At 50.1% G+C, this 25960-nt stretch overlaps 1 protein-coding gene across 2 annotated transcripts in view; it reads right to left on the reverse strand.

Moving 5' to 3' along the window:
* LOC144155361 (luciferin 4-monooxygenase-like) overlaps positions 1-25960 on the reverse strand; it is a 72617-nt gene that overhangs the window by 23057 nt on the left and 23600 nt on the right. For both annotated transcript variants that reach the window (XM_077686732.1, XM_077686733.1), the window contains exons 5-10: positions 23730-23929; positions 22404-22569; positions 20997-21168; positions 12190-12290; positions 11912-12056; positions 11250-11507 (exon numbers count right to left, since the gene is read on the reverse strand). In XM_077686732.1, coding sequence (XP_077542858.1) covers positions 11250-11507; positions 11912-12056; positions 12190-12290; positions 20997-21168; positions 22404-22569; positions 23730-23929 — 1042 coding nt within the window. The remainder of the gene's footprint in view (positions 1-11249; positions 11508-11911; positions 12057-12189; positions 12291-20996; positions 21169-22403; positions 22570-23729; positions 23930-25960) is intronic.

A 25960-nucleotide genomic window follows, 5' to 3' on the forward strand; every position in this document is an offset into this window, starting at 1 on the left:
TGGCTCCATGGGTTGAAGGGTGGGAGAAGTGGTAGCTATATCCGCGTCTCTTTTTTTAGTCTCTCCCTCCCTTCCTCGGTGGCATAAATTCGCTTCGCGCTGTGGTTTTCTTTCAATTTTCTTTCCCTCTGGTCGCGTGAATGCCCCGCCGCACCCCGCCAAGACTGCCATGTTCGCTGTCCAAAATCGCCAGCAGTGGTCAACCCGAAAGTTGTTCGTCTTAACCGAAGAGTACCTGCAAAGCTGTTCGTCTTAAATGGAGTTTTTACATTGGGTCTGAGGAAAACCAAACAAAAGTTCCCACGTTGTTCGGCATAAGCGAGAATTCGTCTAAACCGAGTTGGTCTTAACGGGATGTCACTGTAATTGAATTGAGAGGGTCGCGTTTACGTGGCTGTCATAGGATTTTTTTTTTTGCTACAACTGATGAAGAAAGTACACCGTGCCCCCGGCTGATGCACGGAGGTGACACGCCGGTACGCAGGCTTAACTCCCGAGAGAGGGAGAGATACTTTATTGGTCCTCCGGGATCAGGTATTTGTGGTGGAGGATGCCCAGATGGCCGCCGCGTCCGCTAGGGCCCAGGAGTGACTCCTCCTACAGGTCGCGCAGCATTTGCTCCCACAGGTGAGGGGAAGGAAGGGGTTATGGGTTTGCGGGGCGTTTGCAGAGGGAATGGCAGTGAGTGTCGAGTGCCCCTCAAGCTGAAAAGGTGGGGAAAGTAAAGAGGTGTGGGTGAGTGTGTATTACGCATGTGCTTGGTAGGGGAAAGTGATATTACCGCGAATAAAGTTGCAGATGGCCTGCTGAGAGTCAGATGGGACGACTTGGGGGAAGAGGGGGGGGGGGGGGGGGGGCGGCTCAGGACGAGCGCATGGGTAATGAGCGCTTCCCCCGCCGTGGTTGTGTTGGTAGTGAAAGCGGTGACCGCAGGTGACGTTTCGCGGTGTTTAGTGGCCAACACCAGTGCGCAGGTTTGTGAAAGGAGAGTGTGGCATCAGTGTGTTGTGTGTGTGGGCATGGTTGGTATAGTTTGGCGTGGGATTTGGCTCGTTTCAGTCTCGCCGCGATGCATGGAAAGATGGATGGATGTGGCGAGGGATAGGGCGGATTCAAATGCGGTTACGGATGTGAGGTGGGATGGGGAGAGGGAAAGGGTTGGGTTGTGGAGGTATGTTCGTTAACGTTATCGGTTTAACTCTTAGCGGGATGGGCGATTCTATAAAGGGGATTGGATTTTTATTTTTTTAATGTTGTCTTTAAAAGTGCCCTACTTTTATAGAGAAAAGCATTATTTTGATTGAAGTACATTGTTCTTATGGCTGCTTTATATAACGCATTTCACCAGCGACGAAGTTAATCGAACCGGTTCGCGAACCTGTTCAAAGCTTGCGAACCTATTCGTGAACCGGTACGGTACGTGATTTATTGAACTTGAACTGAACCGGAACGAAATAAATTCACCCGAACCGTAACCGAACCGGTATTCTTTTTGGTTTGACACACTGGAACCAACTCAAAGCATGTCATGTACAAGGCCGTCCACTTTAGGTGCGAACACGGCGCAGCGTGGCCGCGCATCGAAGCTTAGCGGCGCAGGCGCATAGAGGCTTGAAGGCGGGGCTTCGTGTCGTCTGCTAACGCGGGAGCGCGCCGTGCTTGCTTTGGTACGCCTTGCGGGAAAGCGCACTTCTCTTACTGCGCCGCGTCGTGTAGTTTCTGCGTGCGACTACTGTGCGTGTCCCTATTAGATGCGACGCTCAGAGCATCTCTTGTCGGCGGCCCTGTCCTTTCTGCGTGCGTCCGTTGTTGTCCGCGTGCGTCCGTTGTCCGCAGCCCCTCTCCCGCTCTCCTCTCCGATAGAGAACACTCTCTCGCGAGGGGCATTGCATTGGATTCGATTGGATTCGATTGGCTTGGCTTGGATTGGATTGGATTGGATTAGATTAGATTAAAGGGGATTATGTTGGATTGTGTTGCGTCATAGCCGCGGCCGACGCACTGGCGCCGGCGCGTGCCCAGGTGAGAGCGTGTGTGGCCCAGCGCGCTCTCACTCCGCCGGTGGGCGGCGCTGCGCGCGGTGCTGCGCATGTGCAGTACTCTCTCTCTCCTCGGTTTCCTCTCCTTCGGCCGCGCTGCGCATATACAGGGTGTTGCAACGATAACTGGAACGCTTTAAAAAATTTTCCTGAGCGATCCGCCGCTCTGTTTGCGCTCAAACTTCACACAAAGGTCGCATTTTGTGGTCTATTTTGTTTGACACCGGGAACAACAACGGTACTTACCTGTTTATTCTGAAAATAAATGAAAACGATTTTCGCCTATGGGAAAATGGCCGCTGATTTGAACGTGCGAGCCAGCGCAAGTTGATGTTGGAACGACGGAACCACCTGCAGAGTGAAACGCACGTTTGGGATTCACGTACGGAGCCAAATGGTGCAGCAGACGATCAGAAAATGCACCTAGAAATGAGCTAACAGACGATCAGAAAACCCGGTTTTCGGGCTCGCACGTCCAAATCGCCGCCATTTTCCCATAGGCGAAAATCGTTTTTATTTTTTTTCAAAATAAACAGGTAAGTACCGTTGTTGTTCCCGGTTCCAAACAAAATAGACCACAAAATGCGACCTTTATGTGAAGTTTGAGCGTGAACAGAGCGGCGGATCGCTCAGGAAAAATTTTTAAAGTGTTCCAGTTATCGTTGCAACACCCTGTATAGTGCCTAGAAAATAACCGGTGTGCCGCTCTCCGGCGGCCTTTCGGTCGACGGTTGCTCTCCGCTTGCGCTTGAACCCCCTCAGCGTCGCATCACACCAGGGTTCCCGCGAGGGGGGTGGGCGTAATTTTTTCAGGTCCGCGGTCCCAGATAAATACATCTATTGTTGCAAACATTTCAGAACTGGCTTGGTTTGGTTTAATGAGAGACTCTGTAGAGGAGTGCTACATATAATTTCGGCCACCAGGATTTATTTCATACGCACTGGTATTACGCAGCACATTGGTGCCTGTGCATTTTGCCTCCTAGGAACTTTGGTCGCACCGAATGAATTTCGATCTCACGACTTTGGTATCGATGTGTTTTTTTTTTCATATATATTAATATCGCGCATCGTCGAGATGGTTTAAGCAGTCTCCCAGCCAGTGGGTTACGCACCCAGCACAATCGTCCTGCTCTCCGGCCGAGTCCTGGACTGGTTCCACTCTAGTCTGCTACATTATAATTAATATGCCATTGCTTGCGCTGCCTACTTGGCTTGTTGTTGGGAGACAGGGGCTGGTCCCTTTGATGCCACTTGCTACGTATCCTCCTTTCTGGTACGACCCGCACTTCCTCGCAAGGGGCCTACGTGAGTAATGAAGCTGTGGTCACCAGTTCCATGCTACGCAATTGTGGAACAGCTTCGCCGTTGTTGAGGTCCACAACTTCTGCATTCTTTTCTTTACCATCCTCACACACACTGCTTAACCAAACGCCCCGAAATGAAAAATCACTAATATGTCTTGTACGTTTTCAATTTGCTTAATAATGCAAGCAATGCCTTACATATAAACAAACACTTGCATTGTGGACTGAGCGTATTCTGATTTCTTTTCCTATGGCGATGGCGATGGCGATTGTGGCTGTACCCTTTGCAGCGGGTCGCCGCGTTTCACACGGCGGAGCCAAAAAAGAAAAAAAAGAAAGAAAACACAGTTTCCACATTATGTGCGGCGCAGAGCACCGTGAGACCACCAGTGTTCCAGGCGCCTCTTTGTCACCTCTACTACCTTCCCACGCTCGGTCTCGGTTTTCTCTTCGGCGAAGCCAAGCGCGACATGTACGGCTGTGGTGCGGGCGGCGGGGAGGATGTCTGGGCAGTTGACAACCACGTGCGCAATAGTCTCTTCGGCGCCTCCGCAGAGGGCGCAAGTCGTCGACAGGCCCGTCGTGAAGCGCGCCCGCCATACTCGAGTACGCAACACCCCGCCCCTCGCCTCCGCAAGCAGGCCGCTGCCCCTGGAGTTGTCAAACAGTGTCTCCCGGCGAATGTCCTCCTTGTGGGTGCAGCACACCTCCAGAGACGGCTTCGCTGTCGCCAGCCCCCGCCACTCTGCCTTCTCGGACCGCTGCACCTGGGCCCGGACCACCTCCCTCGACGGGTTCACCGTGACGAGTGTCGCCGCTGTCAGTCCGAAGCGGTCCCGAAGTGCTCTGGTCCTCTTCGTCCACCTCGTTGGCTGGCTGGCGTAGATGGTGTGCAGGAGTGTCTGACGAGCCACGTTTGTGACAGGCAAGCGAAGCAACCTGTTCTCGTAGCTCGCCTTCGCCACTGCTTCCCTCGCTGCGAATGTGGACCACCCCATGTCCCCCTGCACCGCCTCCGTCGTACACTGCCCATGGGTGCCCAGTGCCAGTCGCCCCACCCATCGCTGGCACCGTTCCAGGAACTCGCGGGTGCCCGAGGACAGACAGAGCACGGCGTTCCCGTATGTGATGCCCGGCACGGCGACCAACTTCCATAGTGCCCTGGTCACCTCGTACCTGTTGAACGACCACAGGGACTGGCGGACCAGCATGCCCTTACTGCGGGATGCCCTTGCCTTGAGCTCGCTCTCATACTCGGCGAGGTAGCAACTGGTCCCAGTGGTCAGCCTCACGCCCAGGTACTTCGCCGTTTGGACCAAGTGGATCGTGGCTCCCTGCAGGCGCCAGGTGGGGGCTGTCTGCTGTGCCCCCACACCCCAAGCCATCACGACACACTTGGCTGGGTTAAAGACAAGATGGCGCTCGGTCATGCCCATGGCACAGGTGTCCAGCAGCTGTTGCAGTTCCTGCGGGGAGCCAGCAAGGACCGCAAAATCGTCCGCGTACACGAGCGCCGGAATGTTCACCACCACTGTCTGGCCACCCTCCTTATGTTCCAGCCTGAAGCCCTGGCCGGATCCCTGGAGGCGTCCTAGCACCCCCCCAACATACAGCATGAAGAGGAGAGGCGACAGAGGACAGCCCTGTCTCAGCCCCTGCGTAACCTCAACCGGTGCTGCCGTGTGACCCTCCCAGACCACCTGCGCTGTTACATTTGCGTAGATGGCTCGAAGCAGGTCCACGTCCTTCTCCTCCAGGCCGTACCTATCCAGGATGGTCCACAGGAGCTCCCGGTCCACACTGTCATAGGCCTTGCTGATGTCGAGGAGAGCGACATAGAGGGGAAGGTTGGTGCGCTGCGCGATCTCCATGCACTGGGTGAGCACATATAGGCAGTCATCAATGCGCCGACCTGCCCGGAAACCCATCTGCAGCTCTCCCAGCAGGCCCTTCCTCTCTGCCCACCCCTGCAGTCGCTCCCGCACCACCTGCATCGCCATCCTGTACAGCACGGGGGTCACCGCAATGGGCCTGTAATTCATTGGGTCCGTCTTGTCCCCAGCCCCCTTGTACAGTGGCCTTAACAGACTCCTTGACCATTCCTCAGGGATGGCAGCCTTCTCCAGAGTCTCAGTCAGGAACCTGCCCACTTGTCTGCACATTAGGGGGCCCAAAACTTTCACCAAGCCCATTGGGACACCGTCACCGCCAGGTGCCGTTCCAGGGCTCACCTTCTTCACTGCCCGTTCCAGCTCCCTCTCTGTGGGAGGAAGACGGAGTGCCGCTTCACACTGGGACGACTCCTTGCCGCTGCAGTGGATCCACAGATCCGTGCACCCACTCTGCTGCTCCGGGGGGCCCCTGACTGCTTGCAGTGACTGTAGCCAATTGTTCCACACTGGCAAACAGTCCTTCCCCTCTACCGTGTTGCCCTCTGGTGCCCGCAGAGATGTGCCCGTTGCCGTCCGTGTGTCCCTCTTGATTTTCTGCCAGAAACGCTTAGGCGCCTGACGGCCCGCCGCCTTGATCTCCTCCATGAACTGCTTGTTGGCCCCTCTGATGCTGGTCTGCGCCAGCGCTGCTGCTGAGCGTTTGCAGTCCAGGAAAGTCTCCCATGCTCTGCGAGTAGCCTCAGGGTCCCCAGCCTTGTTCAGGTGTCGATGGAGGCGGCTGGCCTCCTTTCTCTGCTGTATTGCAGCAGCCACCTCGGCATTCCACCACGCCTTTGGGCAGTGTGACCGTGCTCTCAAAGGCACCTGCCTGCTCATCTCATCCCGCATCACCCCCATCATTCCTGCGTACGTGGTAATCTATTCCGCCCTCATTTCCAGTCGATCCGCCACTTTCTGGAGCTGCCGTTCATTGAGTCGTGTCTGCCGGTTCCCCTGACGTCTTGAGTGATTGCTGTGCCCCCGGAATGTCAGCACGATACGGTTGTGGTCACTTCCCAGATTCCCCTTCCCGTCCTCGTGAATGATCATTGCGTCCAACACCGCATAAAGGCCCTCGGACATCAAACAGTAGTCAATGCACGACTGTAGATCACGTACAGCCCATGTCACCCTGCCGGTGCATTTGCCTGCGAGGTTGCCTATCACTAGGCCCTCGTCTTCCGCCAACCCCAACAGCAAGTTGCCACTGGCATCAGGGCGGTCACCAAGGTCATCTATGTGGGCATTGAAGTCGCCCACTAAGAGGATCTCATGCTCCTCTCGCAGGCTCTGGATGTCCTTTCGTAGACATGCACTCATTTCCACGTTGTGATCCCTCGAGTTGCCTGTCCACCAGTAGACCACTGCCAGGGCAACGGGTTTCCCAGCAATGGACCCCCTCAACCACATGCGCTCCCGGCATGTGGTGAGTGTTCTAGTCCATCGCTGGGGTTCTGCCCATAGGCATCCTAGGTCACCCCCACGGCGTTCCGAGCAGGCCCTGTTACACCCCTCCCACCCCAAGCCTGGCTCACTCGGAGGGGCTTCCTCCTCACGTAAGTGGGTCTCAATCACTGCAAATACTGCAATGTGTTCATCTCGCATTTGCTTGGTGAGCTCCCCCCACTTCTGTTCACTCCTGGCGCCATGCAGGTTGAGGACAGCCACCATCATCTCCTGTGCCTGCTTTCGACGGGGCCTCCTGTGTCTGCGGGGACGCTCTCTCCAAGCCCATCTGCAGCTAGCCTCTTCCCCCGCCGCTGGTAGCCAGGGTGCACTGTCCCCAGCCCCCGTTGAAGGGCCATGGTGCCCTAGATCTGCGTGCCCAGTTGTCTGAGGATTTGACCAAGCTGGCGGACCAGTTGGACCTCGTTGGGCTCCCTGCTGCAGAGCCCCAACCTGCTGCTCCTCCTGCCACCAGCGGTAGCTTTCGCTGGTCTGGGACTTTTGACGAAAGCAGGTGGACGGTGCCCTAAAAAAGAGCTGAACCTCCTGCTCAGCCTTACACCAAACACATCCGCTGACGTCTTTGAGTAGCGAACTCCCTCCAGGCTTGCTTCCCCAGCCGGGCGAGATGGCCACACCATTTCCACCATCGGGCCAGCCTCCCGACTATTTACGATATTGTTGTCGATTTCCATGAGTTCGTTTATCGCATTCGAAGTCGCATCGGACAATCTGCGAGCGTCTTCAAGCTAGACTTAGCATTTGACACTCCGATCAAAAACATTTAAGGAAGCTTGCACTTATTGACAAGACGAATGGTGAAGCTGTAGTACGTGAGCATTACCGGACACCGTTCAGTTTTAATATCATTGCTTATCTGCATAGTTGCGATGCTAGTAATCGTCGTTATATACATTAAAGAGGTCGTCGTCGTCTTCGCGGCGAGTGGTGGATGCGAAGTCATCGTCAGCATTTTATCCTTCCATCATCTCTTCGTCATCGACTCGAGGCAGTGGTGGCGGGATCCGCAAGTCGTCGCGGGAAGGATTCGCACACTCTTAGCCATGTCTCCAATTATCCATAATGGCTTCTAGGGAATGTGGCGGTCGCGATGACCTCTCCCCAAGCAGGGTGTCTCGTCATGTTTAGCATTAGGTCTTTAGCATTAGCGCTGGAGTTCTTTTTTAGATGCGCGGGAGCGGCTGACAACATTGCTGGCGTTTTTTTTTTTTTTTTTTTTTTTTGCGAAAGCCGCTGCACGATTTTGGGACTCGGCGGTTACGCAAGGCAAGTGCTCACTAGCGCTCAGTATTTTCTTGTTCCTCGCGGTTTTTGGGAGTTTCTTTTATTTTCGTTAAATCCACTGCGCGTAACGGGGCGCTCGGCGGTCACCGCGAGGCGCGCACCCATGCACGAGCGCTTGGAATTTTCTTGGTATTTTTTCATGCAACGGTGAACTTACGCCAGTAACAACAGCTCCGCTGTTGAAAAAGTGGGCCGGAAGGCATATCGGGTCATATGGCCGTCTGCTTTAGGTACCACACGCAGAAAAAGCTTTGTTTCTTGTTCTTCTTTAATTTTATTGTGCGGTAAAGTCCTGAGAAACCCGCCAGGAATTGACCTGGCCCGCTACGGTGACTCAGTGATTAGGGCGCTTGGCTATACTGAGCCGGGAGACCCATGTTCGATCGCAGTAGCAGGTTCCGCTTTTCAAAGGAGGCGATATGGAAGAAAGCGCGTTTCCTGCACGGTATCAGTGCACGGTAAAGAGCCTCTGGTAGTTATCCGGAGCCCTTCTCTACAGCGCCATCGTAGCAAGAGTCGTTTCGCGGCGTTAAACCCTCTAACCCCTGACAAACCATTCCTGAAATGCCTTCAGCAATAAATGCATTTAACTGGGACCGCGGGCCTTAAAAGAGGAAGCACTCAGTTGTCGTACGCAGAAACTACACAAACGCGGCGCAGTGAGAAAAGTGCGCTTTCGCGCAACGCGGACGCGGCGCGCTAAGACGCTACAAGCATGGCGAGCAAGACTCTACAAGCCTGCTGGCTTTCCAGCAAAGCAAGCACGGCGCGCTCCCTCGCTAGCAGACGACACGAAGCCCCGCCTCCAAGCCCCAATGCGCCTGCGCCGCTTACCTTCGATGCGCGGCCGCGGCTTGTGGCGGCTTGTGCGCTGGCGCTCCGCAGAGCGAGGCCATAGTATTGCGGAGAGCGCGAACACGGGTGGCGCTGCGACGCGCGTCTCTGTGACGTCAGCTTAGGGATTCTCGCATTTGTCGTCTGCTTCACTCAGGCTCGCTCTCCCTGCTGTTTCTTTGCGCTCAGTCAACGTCTGATGCTCGTCCGCACCAGAATTGGCGTGTGGGTAAATTTTATCATATTAATAGGCTTAAAATCGCACACTAGCTCATGGTGTGAGGTAAAGTTTAGTTTTGGATACCGCTACGGAAGAAACATTGCCGGCGTCGTCCCCTTCCTTGCGAAGCCTGTCCAGTGCGAAGCGCGAAGAGTCGGAGCTAGGCGTAAGCTTCTGTATTGAGCAATCTTTCGAACAAAAGGAACAGTCAGCTGCTCATGACCGACAACAGCAAAAATGGAAGACCAAAACGAAATCTAGGCCTTTAGGGCTGTTGGCTTTGGCAGAAAGCATTACGATTCCCGGTAATCATATGTTAGGTAAAACTGTTTTCGAAACCTTGCCGAACGCTCCAAAGTATTGTATCGCATCGCTTTACGTTGTCATGGCATGAAAGTATGCCGACATTCACTATGGGCTGCAAAAACTGTAGGTTATTGAGTTCCAAATAACCCACTGTGTATATAGGCGCGTGCTAGTTTTATACCAGGCTCCTAACCAGTAGCAGGTTTATTAAGCGAAACGAGTCACGTCTACGTTAAAGATACAATAACACTATGTTTGTTCATACCTGAAGGGATATTTCGGTACAGTTTCCAAAGCCAAATATCTTCCCCATATTCGGATATGCGTTATAGGAAAACTGTACTCAAGAGGAGGAGGAGTAGGGGGAGGAGTAGAAAACTTTATTTAACAATGAAATCGAGCTGGTTAGAGGACCGGGTCCTCAGACCAAGACAAGAAAGTAAAAGTAATTTTCTTCAATTGATAGACCGGCATCCTGAGTGGAATAGGATTTGTTCTTTGCGCCTGAAAGGGTTGGAAAGCAATAAAGACCTGCTTAGAAATATTCATCGGTTTAGATTCTTGTAATATATGCAGGTATACTATTTATTGCGTTAGTTATCGAGTATTTCAGGCCTTCAACACCGTAATCATGTCATCATTGTTCGAGTTGATAGTCAGTTCGTTATGACAACGATGGTTACGATATAAATTCGGAGCACAAAAGCCGCCTTCTAGTACTGTGGACAGCGTTGTTTGGGGCGTGATCGCGGTGGCGTAGCACAAACCTTCTCATTGTATTTGCATGTGAATAAACAAAGCACGCTGCGGTTATGCACCTTCTTGCACGCAGCCGCAATGAAAGCCACTTTGTGAAGAAGGGAATGTATGCCATACAACCTGAACAAAATATCCACAATGTGAGACTCCCAAACACCCCCAAACCTCCTAATAAGACGTTTGTGACGGTGCAGAAAAATTATTCGTTGGGAAGAAAAAAACAAACCAGAAACATTCATCTGATACAAGACAACAACGCAAGAAATAGAAGACTGCCGTTTTATTTCCTGCTGTGCGATGTGCGTGTGGGCTCGCTGCTTGGTACGTAGCATTAGACTGTTGAGTCTTCATAAGAACATCTCAAAAATACTGCAGGAAAGCCTGCGGATTTTGGATACTTATCGAGGAGCTCTGAGCGCTGATCCTTGCGCGAATAAGCTAGACAGGACGAGTTACACACGACCTTCTGACCGATGCTCTGAAGAAAGTTCTCTATATCATCGTGTGTTGCAAACTAGTGGGGGACACAGCTTCAAATTATTCAGATGCGTCAGAAGCTGGCAAAATAACTGAATCACTAGAAATACGCTTTTTATGCACTACACCAACAAAGCGGGCGATTTCTAGCACAGACACTGCTGCCCCTCACAAGCGGAGTGTAGCAGACGACAGCGGCGCGAGTCCCTAAGCCGACGTCAGAGCCAGGGGGCGCCACTCAAACATCTCACCGCCAATAGACATAGGGTGCCTCCTCGATGCGCGCCCGCTCCGCTGAGCGGGCTCGCATCGAGGCACCCTACGAGGCCACGCTGTGCCCTGTTCTCACCTAAAGTGGACGGCCCTATACATCCAATAATGGTGTAGCGGAAGAACGACGCAAGGAAGAGCGGGCCATGGCTGCCCGGAACAGGTATGATTGATTTACAGACATACACAGCGGGAGATTTTTCAAGTGTTAGTATTAAATCTGTTGAGACATTCTTTCACGGTTGCTAATTCAGTTGGAGAAGCATCTTGTGCTCCGCTGTATGGTATGACGCACATTTTTGTGCGAATCTTGGTCAACGGTAAGAGTGGGAACCTGTAGAGAATGGGCACTTACCAGCCACGGTCATAAGGAGTGCGTCCCTGACGTCCGCACTGGGCTCGTACCCGGGTCGGAGCACGACAAACGCCCTGGCCGCCTCGCCGTAGTCGTCGTGGGCTACGCCCACCACGGCGGCCTCCTGGACGGCGTCGTGCTGAAGCAGCAGGCCTTCCAGCTCGGCGGGAGGCACTTGCTGGTCCATGCACTTTATGAGGTCCTTCATCCGGTCCGTGATGTAGAACAGGCCCTCCTTGTCGTAGTAGCCCATGTCGCCTGCAGACGAGCCAGGTGTCCCACCGGTTGCCCCCAGAACTGGCTGAAGCTGAGCAAGTCGGCTGCACTGGTTTCCCCTTCGCACCTCAGGCGGGGAGGGCACAACGAGGCATATATAGAGCAAAGGTGCCGCCTTAGGCGTTTTTAATGCTTCCAGTTTGTTGTAATACGTAGATCGTGGTCGAAGCGCGACTAGGCTATCCGGCTTTTGCTTTGCTTGCAAAAGGTGTAAGAGTCAGCCTGCCTGCTCGCCGTAAAAAAAACATGGTACGCATGGTAATATGCACTGGGTACATTGGCAGTTTTTAGGTGTGATGTCATCGTGCTATAACCAGACTGACACTGCTTCCGAAGCGTCGGGACTTCGCTGTGGGAAAGTATTACCAGAAATGACGTGCTTGTACCTGTTCGCAAAAAGCCGTCCTCGTCGTAAAGGTCCGCAGTGGCCCCGGGGTTGTTCAGGTAACCGATGCTGCAGCAAGGGCTTTTGATGCAAAGTTCTCCCTGCTGTCCAGGGCCTAGTTTTTTGCCAGTGTCAATGTCCACAACCTGCGATACGTTATTCACCTGAATTGAATGACTTATACCAGTCATGATGTATTACAAAACGATATATACAACCCAAGACCATTCTTCAGATCAATTAAGAGCAGTTCCGGCGGTCCACTTGCGGTGCGCTTACCTTTAGTTCAGATAGGAAACTAGGTGCCCCGACGCAATCGATGCCGAGGTTTTGCGCCAAGGTAAATGTACCGGCACCGAAACTTTCCGTGAGTCCATAACCTGTACAGACATTAACATTTGAATGCCGTTACTCTGGTCTTCAGTGGCTGGCTCATGCAAAGTGGCATACAAATAATGCCACGAGCGCAATTTATGACGCGATGAAAGCTTAGTGAAAGAATATCGCTCCTCCACGAAGAGCGGTTCCTACTTGTTTTTTAAGAAATCGTAGATGCATCATTCTTTTATTACAGCCCAGCTCTAGGATGGTATATTGCCTATGGTTTGGTTGACCATATATACAGCGTAAAACATGCCTACTTTTCTTGGCCGGTGCTTGAAAAAATACCGTAGGATTATTATGACTACATGTGGCTATACAGCTTAATAAAGTGATAGAAAATGTCGTAGCAATAAGTAAGGCAGAACTGGGGGCACTTGGCCTATAATATTGTTGCTATAGAAACAAGTTTAGTTATAGTGTGTGCAGTGTAGAAAATTCTATTTTCTTCCCATAATTTTACTTAATTAGTGATTTGCAACTCGCTAGAAAGGAAATAAAAAATATAGGCACCCGTTCAATTCCAGAAGTGTTACAAGACTGCACCCTGAAAACTGACTGTGCGTTTTGGCAGTGTCGAAAATTCTAGCGTCTTTGCTTTCTCCACTGCAAACTCTGCCCCGTAGTCTCTGTTCTGCAGGCAGTTCTGTGGGATACATTGTCTTTTTACTGAAGCAAGTGAGACAACAGCCACACTTCGCGTAACCTTACTTGCAGTGCAGCCACGGGGAACATTATGACATATTTTAATCATTCATTTTTCCTGAGAGTCAGGTCACATTTGTGGGTATGCTTGAAAGTGGTAGTAAACTGCACTCAAGTGTAATACAAAGGGAAAAGAGTAAATCACTCAGCATTACAGTTGCATTGTTGAACAACTGACATAGCTCGGAAACTATTCCGAAAAAACAAAATTTTTGGGTTGCTAGCAGCGATGCAAACGCTCACAGCCAGCGATTGTGGATTGTTCAGAGCACGCGAAACATATATTTACCGAATCGGGTCAAGATAATCGGTGGGAACGTCTGAACAGAATTATAGCGAGTCTGTATGGTATGGCAACAACAGGTTATTTATCCGCTGCGGTGGCTCAATGGCTAAGGCGTTGTGCTGCTAAGCCCAAGGACGCGCGTTTGGATCCCGGCCACGGCGGCCGCTTTTCTGGTGGGCTTTTTCGCGAAACGCGAAGAAGCCCGTGTGTTCGATATTTCGGCGCACGTTAAATATCCCCAGGTGGTCAAAATTAATTCGGAGCCCTCCACTACTGCGCGCCTCATCGCCTATGTGCAAAAACCTCACAATCAAACAATAGGTTATTTCCTTATGAGCCTCGATTTATGTCGGTCATCTTTGGAGAAGGCAAATGGTGACTCATGGCTAATTCGTCAACTTAATAGGGTTCCGAAGGCTGCAATTTTACGTGCGCAGTCGCTGGAGTACTTATCGAAGGGACGCCCTCTTACAAAAATGATTTGGAAATGTTAAGTAGTTATTAGCCGAGTTATCGCTCATTAAAAGTGGCAATTTTAAGGCCTGGGGATTTCGTTCTTATCTCGCGCCTCAAAACACTGGATGGCGCTCACCAGTTTGGAATAAGACCACCAAGCACCTGTTGATGTCATTTTTGCTCCATGATACGCGCAGTCATTGGCCCCATTCGGCAGTACGCCCACTTTTTTTTTTTTTTTTTTTTTTGCAGCCGGCGCGCATGTTACTATATTCGCCGCGAGATCGACATGTAGGTGGCGACAGCGTCGCGCTGCTAGTGTGGATGCTCCGCTGAGCGGCCCGTAAGAATGCACACAGTGGGCGCGCTTCGTGCCTTTTCCCCGCCGTATGTGCGCACGAAAGGCGCAAACAAGAGTTGTATGCTGTAGTTCGGTTCCTCAACGTTCAATGTATAGCATGGAAGCGGCAGTAAGTTTTCATTACTACGCCAAAAAAGCGACGACCCATCGGGAATCTCAGAATGGCCGTAATAGTGACAATGAACTTGTACGCCGTGGCTCGTAGCAAGCTCGATCTTTCGAGACTATGGCTTTGAGCCGTCAATAAAAGCATAAGCAGAAACAAATCATGAAGCCTCGATCTCTGAAATTCAGTTTACAACTGCAATCTCAATCGCTTTCACTGGTAGCATGACGCATTCTTGCATATGTGGGATGCCCTGAAATGGTAACACTACCTACCTGCCCCGACATTCTTTCTAAGAGCTTACGATATTTTTTGTGTGTTCGAAAGGCAACATAAAATTACTGAATTTTGATCAGCGCAGAGGTATAAATGTAGCCGCTATAACGGGTCTTTTAAATGAAATTTTAGCGTACTCTGAATGAAGGTTTGATGAATAACGGTGTCGGATCACTTATTTACGGCTTTCGTCGCAAGTGAACTTGCGAATTGAATTGTCAACGCACGCAACAAGCAACATCTCATGCTTAGCTAGGTTTTCGCAAAATGACAAGCAGGTTTACAGTGTGCAAACCATAAGCTTCTGGGACCTCACAGTGAGCAAAATTTTCTGTTACGTCTGCTCTGTTGACTATTTGCGTTCCTTTTAAAATATAACAGGTGCCTGCAACAGCGAGATGTGTATGCATTCTTGCGTAAGGTCGCTTACGAACCCTAAAGATGACAAATGAAGTTGCGCTGTTGCAGATGTAGTAAAACGATTCCTTTTTATTTCTCGTTGCGAAACAGCGCAACGGGTTCCCGGTAACTACTTTGTTTTGTAAACTGAACATCGCCTTTGTCTTGGCATTTAATTCTTGAGGATTGGTTAAAAAATGCAAGGATAAAAGTTTTCTGTAGTTTTCTGTGCATTTCGTCTTTTTATTTTTTCGGGAGGAGTGGGGTCTGCCACCGTTGCAAGAGCAGCGAGAAGAGAACGCATGTAACGCGAAAAGCCAAACGTTGTTTATAAGTATTACTTACAATCGAAAGTACGCTAGGCGTGGTGTTCTGTAGCGATGAAAAAGCATTACTTCAACACGTATTTTCAAAACTGATTAACCCCCTTTGGTCCGAGATTGTCCAGGAATTGTCTCTCTCCTTTTTCAAAATTGTATTGAAAGCAAGCATTGTGGGAAAAAATTAAAAAAAAAAAAAACAGCGAGCCATGGCACACACCCCTCACACATGTGGGCAACAACGTGCATTATATTACGTGATTTTTCCTCTTTCTTTTAACTTAGGTCCACCTTAAGAGGTTAAGACGTGACCATATTAGGCATTTGGTTATGCTGAGTGAGACACACTTCTGGACAAGGTGATTTATCGCGGGATTTGAAAATGTTATATATGAAAATGACACACGAAATGTCACATGACAGATGCAAACTCACAACTGCTTAATTTTACCCAGAAATCCCCCCTAAATACTTTTGCGCATCCATAGAAACGTATTTTAAATAATACGTAAAATTAGCAACTCAGTATAAACAACGACTGTCCAAAAATGGTATTTATTTTAGAAAAGGTACGGGAAGAACACGATCACACAGGCGCATGCGGATAAAATACGTCCCCGGTAATGTATGGGCGATAGCTCACGGGTCGTGGCAAGTGTAATTGTTTTTGTTTCTTTCTTCTTTCTATAAGGAAACGGCGTAATTTTAGAAGGGCGTGGCAAATGCACGGCTAGGCACAGGTCTTGTCGCTTCTTACCCGTTTCGCGTACTAAACTTTTATCCTTCATATAATCACCACGCCACTTTCTAAAAGCACCCTTCGACGTCCCCGAAACGGCAGACGGCTGCACTCAACAATACGAAAAGTGAAATGTGTGGAAGCAATATTTATAACACGTTTTACACTCAAGCGGTGACCACGGCGAAGATTTTTCGTGGAATTAAACCAGCGCATTAACCCGCAAAGGCCGCTGATTATTGCGTTTCTAGACGAAATGCGCAAGCAGAGGTAACTATGTCATTGCTTACTGTCAAATGAGTACACATATTGGTTGTTTTGTCGTGTGCAGCACGCGTCTTGCGCCGCGCGCAACGTAAACAAGCAGAATCCACACTAGGTGCGGTTCGTCCCGCCGCCGCCAGGGGCCGACTGTGTTCGCGCTCGGGGTGAATAGTGGTGTCGCGTCTTCACATCCTTTCTCGCGTCAACCACTCTCACTGATGTGTGTTATTTCATATTAGGGGAACCTGGCGTTAAGGAACAGGAAAAGGGAGGGGGGGGGGGGGGTACTGCTAAACACAACACGCTTGCCGACGACAATTTTTGTAAATTTCACCAACGACTTGCGGCCCGCTTGCGTTTCTCGTAATCGGCGTTGTTGCAGCTAACAGGTCCCTCCGTGGACGGTTTACGTAAAGAATTTAGGTTTAGCATCACGGCAGTTATTCGGTCGCCGCTTTCACGCACGTGCGAGCTCGTCCGTATTTTTTAAAGCAGCCGAGAAATGGCGAAGTTTTTAGGTTAGTGCATGCGTTTTTTATTGCGCCATTTTTCCACAGGGCATAACGACCATGAAGAGACTCTGTACAAAACACATGATAGTATAGATGGTGATGATGATGTTTGAATGTTAATGGCGCAAGGCCAGCTAGGGCTTTCTTCCACCAGATTTCTTCCATCGATTTCTTCCACCAGATGGCCTTGAGATCGAAGTTCCCCGCGCGGCAGCTCAACCTTATCTGGCAGCTTGGTGAGCCGCTGTGTCCACATCTAAAAAATATCTTACACCGCGGACCAGAGAAATTGTGGAAGTGTTCATCAAAACTACGTGATATTCGGACGCGACGTCAGAGGGCAAGACTAATATTTCGGAAACGAGTACCTCTAAGAAATGACTGCAACGTTCAACTCAAGAACTACACCCAATCAGAAATTCAAGGCTGATAATCCCGTACTTATTACGAATCTTGCAAACCGGCGTAACATTGAACGGTCAGCTTCTGCCCCTTATCAGGAGTTGCCCCTGCGAGGGATAACAGGCGTAGTACTTGTGTGGTAAACATGCCCGACATGTTCTGTGTAAAGCGCGGCATTCACCCCCTCTCTTCGTTAAAAAACAGATGTTTACTGAACTTAAATGCGTGGCACCATTTGGGGGGAGGGGGGGGGTGTTGAAAAAAGATGATGAAACAATATGGTTTTTTGTCATTTACTGTCACTGTCAAGCCTATATGCCTTCTTTACTGCTTATCATAATTATTTATCATTGTTGTTCCGAAAGTGGCTGAAGATGTGCATGGTGTGACTTTCGGATCCTGCTTCAGTTATTTCAACACATTCCCTGCTTTTGCTTTTGATGTGCAATGTGTTTTTTTTTCTTGCTTTTTTGTCATCATGCTAGCAGGCGGTATCATTGTGTCCCGATGTAGTAGGCTAAAGCGACCATACAGGTGACGCTGTAGGTTTGATTTGATTGATTGATTGTAGGGTTTAACGCGCCGACGCAACGCAGGCGATGAGGCGCGCCGTAGTGGAGGACTCCGGATTAATTTTGACCACCTGGGGATCTTTATCGTGCGCCGAAATCTCGTACACACGGGCGTTTTTGCTTTTCGCCTCCATCAGAAAAGCGGCCGCCGCGGCCGGGAATCGAACCCGCGACCTCGTGCTCAGCAGCGCAACGCCTTAGCCACTGAGCCACCGCGGCGGGTTGACGCTGTAGGACATACTGTATGTGGCATCGCGTTAATTTTATATAAATACTACATAACTCTGCTGCTATTGTCACTGTGTTCTGCAAGAAATATTTTAATAGCGTAAATAGTTAACCTTATTTCTATGTATGCATGTGCGAATATGTGTGGTGTGCTCACGTATGGGCGAGCATTCGCATATTCGCGTGGTAACCATATGCACACGTGTAAATCCACTTGGCAGTGGCAGTGGAAAGGGCCGTAACCATACCCCCTCCGTAGATGACCATGTTTCACTGCGCACCACAGAATGTGGAAAGGCCAGCTTACGAACACAAAGCTTACATCGATATCTTTAAAGTAGGGTTCACGTCTAAACACAAATGCACTGCTAAGCAGGCATTTTTCCATAGGCAATATAAGATGTAGTACCGTATTTACTCGCGGAATGATCGCACTTTTTTTTTTCAAAGAAATTGATGCCAATTTAAGGGTGCGTTCATTACGCGGGATAACTTTTTTGCGAAAAACGTGTGAGCACAACAAACGCAAGCAAGTTGCGGGTCAAAATTTTTACAATAATGCTCATGAACATAATAAAAATAATAAATAAAAACAGACTAAAAACTCCGCACACCGCTCCAGCCGCTTTGCAAAGTGACGCAAAATGCACTGTTTTCATGCATGCGCTGGAACGAGTCCGCTGCGAGGTGACATCAGGTCAACCGCTGTCACACTGCGGGATATCAAAAGAGATCTGGCTGCAGACGCAGAAGGCTGAGCGCGCTTTTTTTCTTTGTCTTGTGAGTACATTATGTGCCTTTAATGATAGTTTCTTCCTCAGCAATATTGAACGCATGCTTGCCGATATCGCGAATATCGGCAAGTCTGCCGCAATAACGTAGCTATGTCCTATTTGAAAGGGACGGAAAGGGACGTAAGCACGAACATCATCAGCTAGACTTGGCACCCATACGGCATATTTCTGCGGCAAGTTCTGGGTGCGTTCATTGCGCGGGAAATAACAAGAAAATCGAATTTTGACGACACACTTCAGGGGTGCGATCATTATGCGAGTAAATACGGTATATCAAAATATGGAGGGCCTAAGACCTTTTTTATGAATTTTCCCATACTCTCAACACGAATCCCCGAGTTTTTGTTTCACACGGAACGCTAAAAATCAACACAGTCCAAACAATGCGAAAATGATGCAGTGATGCAATTGTCGTCGTGTTGAAATTTTAGATGCGACGCTGAGAGCATCTCTTGTCGGCGGCCCTATCCTTCCTGCGTGCGTCCGTTGTTGTTGTCCGCAGCCACTCTCCCCCTCTCCTCTCCGATAGCGAACACTGTCTCGCGAGGGGCATTGGATTGGATTCGATTGGCTTGGCTTGACTTGAATTTGGATTGGATTAAAGTGGATTGTGTTGCGTCATAGCCGCGGCACTCTCTCTCTCCGCGGTCACCTCTCCTTCGGGCGCGCTGCGCATATAACCGGTGTTGCGACCGGGCGGGGGCACCCGATCCGTTCTCCGTGGCCTCCAACATACGATGGGTAGAGTGTATGGTGCGAGCGGCCATCCGCTGTTGCAGCCGTGAAGTAGTCCAGAGCAGTAGGATAACGTAACTGTTTACTTCATAGCGAGAGGTGAGCCGAAGCCAAAGAAACACACAATGCCCTGACGGGCGAGGTTACAATACAGGACACGAGCAGAGCGACCGCATGGATTCGCTGCTCCGACAGGAATGATTTTCAGCGTTTGTGCTGCTTCTATTTATACCCGAAAACGCCCCCAAGAGTAACACGCCACGAAATCACAGACACACACACACACTCTTTCCATAGTTCGTGAGTCATTCATGGCTTCGTCCCACATGGCGTCCGAGAGGGGGGGGGGGGGGGGGGGAGAGGGTCCTTGAAAGGTGCCGGGGTCGCGCTATCAACTGCTGATCGCGCCGATAGCGAAAACGTCTGAGCCGGGAAGGTCAAGGCGGGACTCACCGACGCGCAGGTGCCTGAAGGGTGTGGCGAACGTCATGAAGCATGCCTAGGCGTGCCGCTGGCAGCCGCCATGCAGAGGCGCGTTGCAAAGCGAGGTGACTGACCCGGCATGTCGAGACACGAAAGTACGATTCACCGACACGCGGGCGCACGTGGTCGATTCCCACGTGGTGGTTGATGCGGGAAAAATACGGCGGCGTTGGCCGATTCGTAACACCGGTGTGCCGCTCTCCGGCGGCCTTTCGGTCGACGATTGCTCTCCGCTTGCGCTTGAACGCCCCTCACCATCGCATCACACCAGGGTTCCCGCGAGGGGAGGTGGGCGCAATTTTTTAAGGGTCGTACATCACAGTTTTTCTCAAATAAGCTAGTTAAACAGCAGTTCTGAGTCATCCATGACAGAGGGATGAAATATACCAGAGTGGAGGTGATGTTGGTCGCCTCACCACTCCGGTTATAATTTTTTTCTTTTGTTCAGAGAATGCTATTCGTAACAACCGGCAGAGGAGGTTGCCGTTTAGGGCATTCTTTTCGGCCTTTATCGCCTAAGAGCGCGAATGTTTAGAGGCCGCGGTTATACAAGGGATTTGGTGATAATCACCCCTCCCCCATCCAAATTTTAAATAATGGCGCTTGGACGCAATAATTGTATCTATTGAAGAGCTACAATAAAGCTATTACGCTTTCTCTGTGAATGTCCCGGCGCTGCGTACAGTCATGGACAAGTGAATAGCGAACACGAAAATATGAACCACAACACGCATAATTGAAAAATACTGTTCGTTGAGGCCCAATAACAGCGCAGTACTGGTATATTTGGAAAGCCACAATCCACAAAGTTTGTTTCTCTAACTAAGCCACGCGTCATTTTGACATCCATGGAAAGAAATTGCGCCATTTGTGTGCTCTGGTTCATATTTTCGTGTTCGCGTTTCATTTGCCCATGGCTTACATGCTGCAAACAATACACCAGGAACATAATTTTGAAAGCATTGCAACCACGAAAGCGAGAAGTGGCACTCTCACTATTGCAGAAAACATTATCGTTGAGGTAAATTAAAGCGTATCTGGGGGGTGCCCGTTGGCACTGTACATACCCTGTCCAAGTGCGTAGAGCTTTAGTTTGCCGCGGGCCTGGGCTGCCAATTGAGGCGGTGTTGTACTTCCGCCGACACTGACAACTTTTAAGCTGCTCAAGTCGTATTTATCAAGGAGTGGACTTCTGAGCAGTGTGCCAAGGTATGTTGGAAACACGAACAGGGCCGTCGCCTGCAACGAAGAAAAAAGAGAGAAAGAGCTGTTTGCTATATCTCGAGGCCGTCATTGGCAGGGTTAGTCACGCCATTCCCATTTTTAGTTTTACGAACGACGATATAGCTATATTTCTCTCGACAAAAACGTCATGTTACTTCGATATATTAAAATTTTGTTGCATCGAAATTCTGCATCTAGCATGCAGAAACATAACCAATGCACTTTTAAGTTGTAAGGACTAATTTGGAGGACCTTACACTGCATTCAGAGGCCATGCAATTCATATGATAGGAATTGCATGGCATCTTGCGGCCCAGCTGATCGCGTGTAGCAGAGCGTTTCAAGGCTGCTGGGCGGAGGTCTCGCCCTCGGCGTCAAAGTCACTGCCTGGGTCCTCTTGCCTGCGCGTGTCCAAGCGCGTCCTGCACCATGGAGTTGTTCGCAATCGTAAATTCCTCGGCAGCAGCGATGCAGGAGTCAAGAACGACCCTGCCATTTTCCCGGCACCTCCATGTTTCTTCGAGGTCGGCCTCAAACTGCCGCGCCATAACTGAGCGTATGGAAAGCGAATGGAGCCCCTTCATGGTCATCCGCTCTGTTGGGTTCTTCAGTTCCACTCGATGTCGCATCCACATAGTTTGCGAATCGACCCCGCAGCATCAAAGCACCCGCATAAGCCAAATGCTCCTTGGCCTGTCCGCGGAGAGAACTCTAGGCTTAGCATCGCGGCATATATTTGATCGCCGCTTTCACTAGCAGCCCAATCGATAACCGATAATGCAATTGAGGGATGGTAGTCAGACTCCGTGGCTCCACTCATCACGAGGAAGAGAATGAACTGCGGTACACGCCCCTACTCCTGTACGCTGCGCATCATACCGCTCTTCAGTCGAGATAGACGCTCATATCCTCATATACTGTATATTGTCGTGGGTCAGCTGGTGTGGCAGTTATTGCTGATTGCAAATAAATAGCCACCACAACCTGCAGGCATGAGTGGATCTAGCATCAACGCTGTTGTAATCACTGGATCTCAAAGTTCGGAACGACAGGAAAAACAGGCGTAGATGTTTTCTGGCCACACTGCATTGATACTTCTGAAGATCAGAGGACGACATGGAACGGGGCAGCCCAGAAAGTATATATTCGTAACGGTTCACGCTTGCTCAGCGCGCATTGGTAGGAGACGATGGGCGGCCCCTTTTGAACAGTGCTCCACCGGCCTTCCCCTGGCGACAATTTTATCCTACCTTGTGCTTGGCGATGGCTGGGACGAGAACGCTTGGGTCAGGGCTGGAAAGAATGACGAGCACGTCTCCCCGGGCGAAGCAGCAGTTCACCATGCAGATGCCGGATGTGTGACTGAAGGGGCCCGTGGCCAGCATAACAGCGGGGACGCTGGAACCAGGAGCTCTTCTGTAAGGCACCGCCAAACGGAACCATTAACAGTTAGCGTTGCATACACACGCATCGTTATGATCTATGTGTGTCAGCTGCTGTCCGCTTTGCCGCGCGAAGAGCACAGGAGGTCCTTCGATGCGCGTAGGCATTCGCAATTATTCGTGCCATAGTGATTTGGCGAGGATGCTGTTTCACGTGTGCGTCGTCGTTCACCTTCACTCATCTCCACTAACTGGGTAGCATAGTCGGGAAGACGTATTCCGCCATGCAGTGGTGCTCAGTGCTCTTTTATTATGTTTTATAGAGTGAAACTAAGGAATTGAAATAAAAATGGGGCCAGAAGGAAAGAAATAAGAAAGAGGGATAGGCGGCGGAGGAGGTAGGAGCCGACAAATGGGTCACTGAAAACATGAAAACACAAGGTATACGTAAGCTGATACATTTCACCAGCACTTGCATGCGGGATTAATCGCTTTCTTTCTCCGGCGGATCGGCGATAGGCCTGATATTGTTGCCTAATACACGCTGCTTATTGTTCTATTAGCGAGTTTTAGCTGACCGTTTTTCACGGTCCGCTCCGCTCCGATAGCAAGCGGTAGCGCCATTGCTCATGCGTGCCGCGCTTGGCCGCGAACGCGGTTGTGCTGAGCGTGCCGCCGATACCGGGGCGTACCGTCGAAAACGGTTGGCTAAAACTCTCTAATTCCTCCAAGCTGGCTGAAAAATTAACTTGGCTTGAGCGCGGAAGTAGTGATCGCGTTCCCAATGTAGAAAACTAGTATTTGATGCCAAAATTATGCGAACCTTCACAGTTAATTTATATGTATTTTTGGTCACGTAAGAATTAATATTGACTGAATTATTGTTTCAAGCACTGTACGACTCTGGTATCATTTATAAGGTCACGCGACATATATTACGCGCGCTACAACATCAACAGCAACTAAGTTTGAGAGTGTTTTATCTCTTATATCGACTACAACCCACGCTTTGCGAGATGCGATCGTGTGAATTACTTGCTATAAGTGGATCCATCTGCTCTCTTCACCTGTTTGGTTCGAACGTGGTTAAAGCAGCCTTTAACAGCGCGGCAATGTCATAAATGTTGTTGAGTCAATGCGGCATGTCTTAGACTTCTGGTTCGGAGAAAAAAGAAAGGATGGAGGTGTCCTGACCCGGCCGCTGTCATGTAGGCGACGGCGTTCCTGTGCGAGATCATGACGCCCTTGGGCTTCCCTGTGGTGCCGCTCGAGTAGAGGACGAGCAGTAGGCTCGCCGGATCTGCGGCCGGTGGGGCCAAATACTCGGACAGCGCCGTCTTCCGCAGTGGCTCGAATGGCAGCGCGGATGCGTGGATTCCGAACACCACGATCGTCTGCGTGTTGTAATAGTTCACCGTTTTCAACTATCAAGCCTCTGAAGTTCGCGCCAAAACTCGCGGAGGCCGGCCCTTCCGTTTAAAGGAGTCATGCAGACAAAATAAAAGTTGGTTTTATTAAAAAAAGTTTCATGTTTTATTGCGACCCCCCCCCCCCCCTCCTCCGCGCTTATACGGGACCAAAGGATACTTTATTCACTGAGAAATTAAACAATTTATGTCAGCTTTGATTCTCCCGCTGAATCTTGTGTTTCGTGACGTCTGCGATGAGGCATCCAGAATTCAAGTTTGGAGACCCTAGGCCATGTTTCGACCACTCTCGTGGCGTTTACCGCATAATGGAAAAATCAATCCGAAAGTGCCATCCTCCTCTCTGCATCTTCCTTGCCGATTTCCTATGACGAGGCGTATGACGCTTACTCTGGCAGGCTTGGCTTGACCGCGCTACTGCGCGGCAGGCCGAACCTCCGACAGTCAGAGTCAGTCGGGCGGCCGGCGGCGGGTCGTCGCAGTTCGTTCGCTCAGTTGAAACTAAGCCACGACACCATTTGTGCCTGGAAAAATGAGCTTCTAGTTTGTTAGTTTGTAGACTGTATCAAGCTTAGTAAAGTCTATGAAGTCAATGTAGCTCAACACAAGCGCACATGCGACGCTTCGCTGATTGGTACGCTCGGGCGGGAGAAGTAATATAAGTAATATAATATAAGTAATATAAGTAATAATCAATTAAAATCAACCTAAACTTTATTTATTTATTTATTTATTTATTTATTTGTTTAATACTGCCACCCTGAGTGCCATTCCTTTGGCAGGAGTGAGAATACAAGTTTACATTAACAAGCACTCAATAATTGACTGGATGCACACTAAACAACACAGAAAGAGAAAAACAGAAACTCGAGAGACACTGGCATTATCTGTCGAAGAACAAGACAAAACAGAAAAAAAACAATAGAGAAAGCGCATACCTAGACAGAAATGTACGCGCAAGACACTTTTTAACGCACCACTGCAGAAAATTGGGCAGATAAAAAGTTGGGCACAAATCTGGCTGACAACTTTTACTGTAAAGCGTAAAACCGAGGCACGGGAAGCACTTATTGCGCTGGGTGAACAAGCACAGCGGTCAGCAGCACGAACACTTTGCCATCGCTTTTCCTAAGGAACGCATTCCCTAGTAATAAGATATTCGTAGGAATTTGGGGGACGCTTACTGCACAAGCTTTATTCAAGAAAGATGAGGCGCGCCATAGTGGAGGGTTCCGGATTAATTTTGACCACCTGGGGATCCTTAACGTGCTCCGAAATCTCGTACACACGGACGTTTTTGCTTTTCACCTCCATCAGAAAAGCGGCCGCCGCGGCCGGTAATCGAACCCGCGCCATCGGGCTCAGCAGCACAACGCCTTAGCCACTGAGCCACCGCGGCGGGTAAAACTACAGAGGCGCCCAGATTTATCTTCAGCGTCACCTCTCCCCAGGCTATGTCGCCGAATTCGTTTTTCAATCTTTTCACGATTATCATTTCTCCGCTTCCTTTGTGCATTTTTCTTCCTCTCTCCGTTACTATGACTAACTGTCTTGACCAATCGCCCTTGTTGCGGCTGTACTCGTGCTTAACGGGACACTAAAGGCTGAATGAAATTTTGTTTGAACTGAAAGATCGTACGTTTCGTACCACTCTCAGCTTTTGTTCGACGAAAACGATGCATTATTTGCTGAGAAATGAGTAAATAAAGACGTCATTTCTCTCTCCGGTTTTCTTTTCATTTTTTCGTGGCGTAGCCATTGCGTAACAAAGTAGGAGCGAGGCACCGGTGCGTTCTAGGCGCCCTCACGCTGGCAACGGTAGCTTATACGTCTGCAAGCCATGGCCGATACCGACAATGATTAACTGGCCGAGGTGGCTGGCTTGGACTTTAATGGTTTGTCTTCGAAAGAACGAGAAATGCTTTTTGTCGTATCTGAGATGCCATGGAAACAACAGCGCATCCACCGTTTCACGAAGCCACACACCTGTGAGGCGAT

Source organism: Haemaphysalis longicornis, unplaced genomic scaffold (assembly GCF_048455015.1).
Source record: "Haemaphysalis longicornis isolate Haplotype H1 unplaced genomic scaffold, Haemaphysalis longicornis Haplotype H1 scaffold_1, whole genome shotgun sequence".
NCBI lineage: Eukaryota > Metazoa > Arthropoda > Arachnida > Ixodida > Ixodidae > Haemaphysalis > Haemaphysalis longicornis.